The following is a 5,853-nucleotide window of genomic DNA, read 5'->3' as shown; positions in this document are numbered from 1 at the left end:
ACATTTTATTAGAATACACTCATGGATTCATTTTGAGCTGGATTTTTTTTTTCAATTAGATCAAAATTTTAAAAAAGTAGTTTTTTTTGCTGCTTCCAAGCTGATGTTTCTGTTTATGAGGAAATAGACTTATTAAAGATGCAGCCAGATGACACCAATAATTGTCACAATAATAAGCAACAATATGAACTCATTAGTGGACCAAACTGAGCTCACCTGCGAGCTAGATGTTGCCCCCGGGCCACCAGTTGAATATCCTACAGTAGTACAAATATAGAGTTTTGATTTTTTTTTTTTTTTTGATCAATACAAAAAAAATGTAATTAGATGCTTTAAAATGCAAATCGGTCCATCAGAAGAGGCAGGGGATCAAACGTAGGTAAATCAAAGCTGCTGTGAGACAAAGTGTGAGATTATTTACTGAAGTGTTTGATCAGCACTTCTCTCTGTTCTTTTTCTGACAGGTCATCAACTACGCCTACAAAAACAACATGGCTTCATTGTATCCTGAGCCTAAAGACAAGGAGGCCTTCGTTCTGTCTCACATCTACAGTCCGGACTACGACTCCTTCACTCTGGACACGTACAGCTGGCCTCAGGACGCCATGAACGTCCAGGACGTCTGATTCGTCTCTTAACGTACCGGTTCACTTCCTCTGGTCAGTCTTCAGATAATTTTCAGCGTTTTGTTGTTTTTCTCAAACACATTAGTAAAACTTTGTTCCTCTCTAAAAACATTTAAAACCGTTAAAAATCTTTTCTGTATCTGCCGAGTGTTGATTTATCATTCACGAGGTTAGCTCTTTACTGTTTGAAGTTTTCTGAATCTGGAGGTTAAATTACACTCCTTTCATTATTTTTCTGTTTATCATGTTGCACTCAACACTTATCTCACACACTCCTCTTGTCTTTATGACAGGACTCAGATATGCTTAAGATACAAAAACTCTCTGTGCCTCTTTTGTTTTCTCTAAAGATGAAGCTGCTCCAAGTTAAAAAGTTAAACTTGAAGAAATATCTTCCTGTTGTTTTTTCATATTATCACWCCTGTTAGTGTTGAAGCTCCTCACTAAATTGGCTTATTTCTGTTTTAGACTRTGATTTGTTGTGAAGAAGAGATGTTTTTAATGAAGGAAGCTTCTGTTTCTTTTTATCATGTCTTTATGGATTTCAGAGCTTTAAAAGTCACCTTAATATGTACTTGGTTGTTTTTGTACACAYTGGTGTGTGTGTGTGTTGCCTTTTAGTTTTGTACAGATCTTTGCTGTGTTTTGGCCAAAGTTACTTATAACATCAATCTTTTACTCCCAAGAATTAAAAGAAAAAACAAACCTGATGCTGTGCAAGGATTTAGTACTGAAACAAACGCTTGAAGTTTTCAAAGGTAACATGTAAACTTTTTAAATAAAAGTCTTTATAAAAGTGTGTGGAGATGAACTTATTTTGATAGTTGAGCAGTTTTGAAAAATTCTCCATGAGCCAAGTAAGTATATGTAACTTTAAGCCAAATGTTCAGCTTGTAAACTATTATTTGGGATTTTCTGCCCCCTGCTGGCTGATTTCACCTTAATAATTCTGTGGGTTATCGTCCCCCTTCACAAAGTCTTACAGGCAGTGGATTAAAAAAATTTGAAAGCAACTGATTCATTTTGAGAATTGTAAAGTTTGTTTAAAAACTATTTGCAGTTGTATCAAAAATAAACTGTTATGACAAATGAATCTTTTTAGCTTGATGTTTTTAGGAGTAAAACCTGACTCTAGCAGTAGTTCATAAACATGGTAAGCACCAAAATATCTAAAAGCAAAGCCAAACCCTATAAAGATGTTGCAGTTTATGACTCAAACAGGATTGCTCCAGCTCAGACCAGCATTCTCAAACATTAAGTTTAATTATAGCTTCAAATAATGAAGCTTTAAAAAAAGACCAAAAATGTTGGCAGAATGACAAAAATCCCAGCTCTTTCCTTTATTTCAGACCAAATGATCAGATAAACATAGGCACATTTTCTCGGTAGAACAGAATTCAGACGCTTCTCTTAAAACAAGTCCTACAATAAACATCTGTTAACTTAGTTTTCTCAAGTTGCTTATAAAACACAAACAGTGAACGTCATAAAATGTCTGTTTTCTTAATATTTGAGTTACTGGAGATGAGAGGCATTGTGAAGATTTCACGATTCAGTTACATTTTTTTGTAACTTCTAAAACAGGCTGAAAGGAAGACGACTAATTAGATTAAAGAGGGATGAACTGAGCTGATTTATTTATTTTTCCTTTAATATAATCCTAATTAGGTCTCTGGATTTGCAGATCATGCACTTTAGGTTATATTGTAGACATTTTAAACACTCCTGTTCATTAATACATAACCTGAAAAAGATGAAAAATGAACAAATCTGAAACAACAAATGATCAGATTATTGATTGTGTAAGGCACATATTGTTCATGTCAGGTATTCTCTGGACTCTGCATCCCTCTGAACAAAGACTTAATTTAAAGTTTGCTGCTGATCAAAGGTTTGGAYGCTTTTAGCTTAGCTGTTGCACAAGATGATTATAATTATTTGTAATAAAAAAAGTTGAGCAGATAGTGAGGTCTAGAAACTTTAGCTCAAAACCTTTCAGTCATTTGAAGTAAGTTTTCTTCAAGCTTCACAATCAAATACAACTTTAGCTCATAAAATAAAAATTTATTCACATGTAAAAAAGATTAAAATGACATTTTGTCCTCCTGCTCTTTGTGATTACGCTTGCCCTATAAAGCTATTTCTGACGACACAGTAGATTACTGACCAGGAGCAGCGTGTTTCCTGAGGGTTCTCTGCAGGAACAGGTGAGAACAGAAGCTGCTGCGCTCTGGTTTAAAATAAATACGGTAGCAGAGCAGGAAAAGCAAACATCTTCTTTGATGAACTGCCTGTACAATAAATAACAAGCCACCAYACTGCTTCTGTCATAAGTCCTATGACATAAGATATTTTAATCTTTAAAATCTTATTTATTTTATGGTAAATTTTACGATCAGAATCACGTTTATGAGGCTACGTTAGTTTTTACCTGCAAACTAACTAAKTAAATAAATAAACAATCATCCATGAGCTTGAGTGGCAATTCGTTTTAAGACAGGGGTGTCTAATCCTGGCCTTCGAGGGGCCGCTAACCTGCATGTTTTTACTTGTTTCCCTGCTTCGACACCTAATTCAGTGATTGAATTACCTCTTCAAGTTCTGCAGATGCAGTTAATCCACCGTTCAATCTAACCAGGTGTGTTGGAGCAGAGAAACCTCTGGGCCCCCCTCGACGAGCCAGGATTGGACACTAGGGTGGTCCCAAAATACAAACTTCTACTTTTCCAAGGTGCTTCTTCATTTTTTTTGTTCCATTTGGGGGGAAATAAATGGGGTGAAATTTCATAAGATTTGAAAACTATTAACCACTGCCGCTCTGCCCGTTTTTGTGCCATGTGAGTGAAATTTTGAGTTTTGATTCTGTCATTGCCAAGACCACCAGCGAGACATTAGCCAGAAATCTGTGGTATCTGAGTAAAGAACTGGCCGGACTTATATTTGACAGAAGCATTGCACATGATGATTGTAGCTGTTCTCAAGGAGGAAGGTCACAATGATCCCAGTCATGTGCAACAGTGGACCTAGAAGCAAATGAAGCTTATTTGTTACTAAAACTGTGGCAGATTTTGTTACATCTGCCTCAAGACCCATTTTGAGGCATTCAGCATCAACATGAACTACCTCATCAACGACCCATCAGAATGGGAGGATGACCCATCATTCAATCATGGCAGGTTCTGTGTAGCATTATGATGCCAATGACCAGTGATTAGGATGTCAATGACACTTAGGGTTTTGGGTTAGAGTAGTGGTGGAGGGGAAACTGGCACCACGCCGGCCTCTGCCTCTTCTTCTTTCCTTTTTTTAAATTGCTCTATAGAACAACACGCACCAACAGTACATCTGAGGGTGTGGGTGTCAGGGTCTTTATTCCCATCCCGTTCCCTGACTGCCATTTAGGGAGGGGGTCCTGAAGAAGGGCAGACCGCCGGGTGCAGTCCTGGGCTGTGGGTGGGCTCGAGGCTTGGATGGTTGCCGGGGGCGGGGCTGGCTCTCCATCCTCCCTGGTGCTGCTTGGTCTCCTGAGGTCTGGCTCTTGGTTCCAGTGGGTGGCCCGCTGGCCGGGGTGGCTGCTGGGTTCCGGGGGGTGGNCTATTATTATTACTATTTTTATTATTATTATTATTACCGTCAATGGGGACTTGGTAGTTTTTGTATTCTGGAAAATAATCTTCCAGTTTAGATTTGCCGGCCAAAATCTTATCAGCCAGAACATCCTGTTTGTTCAGGAATAAAATCACCGAAATGGTCTTCAGAAACCTGCAGCCAATCAGAGAGCAGAGTGTCATCTCCAGCCTATCAGAGCGCATCGAGCAGAGATTGTTGTACCTGTTGGTCCAGATGGATCTAAAAAGGTCAAGAGACTCTCGCAGCCGGTTGGTGGAGTTGTCCTCTCTGATCACCATGTTGTAACTGCTGCTGGCAGCCACAAAGATGATGGCCGTCACGTCTGAAGGAAAGGAAAAAAACCATCACAGATCTGTAGTTTTAACCAACTCATTTTTGTTTTCTTACCATTAAAACACTGGATCCACTTCCTGCGTTCATCCCTCTGACCGCCTACATCAAACATACTGAAACACACAATGTCTGACATTTACTGACCCCTGAAGAAAACTTCATCACGGTCTGCTTTGTTCTGGAGAAGTATCCCAATAAAGCACAGGCTGGAGTAAACATGTGCTCAGATCTGAGGACCAGATGAGTCCAGACTTTCTTAAACTCACTGGAAGTTGACTTTGTCCACCTGAAAGCGGGTTTCAAAGATCCCTGAGGTCAAAACTCGGCAGCGCAACAAATCCTGTGAAAGACAGAGGAAATTGGAGTCACCCTGRATGCTGCACCCTGACTCTTTGGAGTCTCACCTGGTCAGTAGGTGTGTAGTCAGTCCTCCTGACAGCCTCCAACCTGTCCAGGAAGCTGAAACACAGAAATCAAGTGTTCAGTTAGTTATTCTGTTCCTACAGACGTTTGTAGGGCTGCTGTGTCCAGCTTGGCCACTAGATGGCAGCCCATGTTACACACTGTGTTTAAAGTTTATCTGACAGAAAAGAAAGCTCAATTASAAATCTTATTTAACTAATGCTGATTGAAAAAGTCATCCCAGTTAAACATTCATCACCTTCCAGCACTGGTGCAGGAGCTAGTGTGTGTGTGGGGGTGTGTGTCTCTTACTACTGTGCGCAGTCGATCAGCTGATATTCGTTAGAGCGTTCAAAACAAGCCTTCACACCATCGTCCTCCCACAGTTTCTGGACATGGTCAAAAAAGTCCTGAGACAAAGACAGAGTGAGGAATGTATGCTGCAGACAATGAAAACATTTGATGAGTTCTTCTAACATGTAATCAGTAGCATGTCTTCTCCTCAGGTGACTGATCTGATTGGACGTAGTGACAGCACTGTGATGGGTGTGTTCTGCAGACCAATCAGCTGCAGAGACAGTGACAGTAGAAGAAGAGAGAAGAGGTTTGTTTTGAGTCTTCATGCTCCTCAGAGACAGAGCCGTTCAGATAATGAGGCCTCAGGTGACTTTCAGGTGTGTGTCTCTCAGGTGAACTTGTTACATCATGTCATTAGCATCATTACAACAAACAAGGTGGTCTCCAGGTGCTGCTTTATAGGAGCAGTTCACCTTTTATCAGCTCACCTCTCTGTGACAGCACCTGTGTGTGTGTGTGTGTGTGTGTGTGTGTGTGTGTGTGTGTGTGTGTGTGTGTGTGTGTG

The 5,853-nt window shown here is 40.0% G+C and overlaps 1 protein-coding gene across 1 annotated transcript in view; it reads right to left on the bottom strand.

Annotated features, from left to right (window-relative positions):
* The window catches only part of LOC106537305 (guanine nucleotide-binding protein G(olf) subunit alpha), a gene marked incomplete at its 5' end in the record, with an annotated part of 22,907 nt that overhangs the window by 3,533 nt on the left and 13,521 nt on the right, over nt 1-5,853 (bottom strand). Inside the window, 6 exon segments of the mRNA XM_014034691.1 lie at nt 4,258-4,388; nt 4,458-4,578; nt 4,644-4,702; nt 4,856-4,929; nt 4,994-5,048; nt 5,304-5,401. Coding sequence (XP_013890145.1) covers nt 4,258-4,388; nt 4,458-4,578; nt 4,644-4,702; nt 4,856-4,929; nt 4,994-5,048; nt 5,304-5,401 — 538 coding nt within the window.

Source organism: Austrofundulus limnaeus, unplaced genomic scaffold (genome assembly GCF_001266775.1).
Source record: "Austrofundulus limnaeus strain Quisiro unplaced genomic scaffold, Austrofundulus_limnaeus-1.0 Scaffold2236, whole genome shotgun sequence".
Classification (NCBI taxonomy): Eukaryota; Metazoa; Chordata; class Actinopteri; order Cyprinodontiformes; family Rivulidae; genus Austrofundulus; species Austrofundulus limnaeus.
This window is presented reverse-complemented; position numbering and strand designations above follow the sequence as displayed.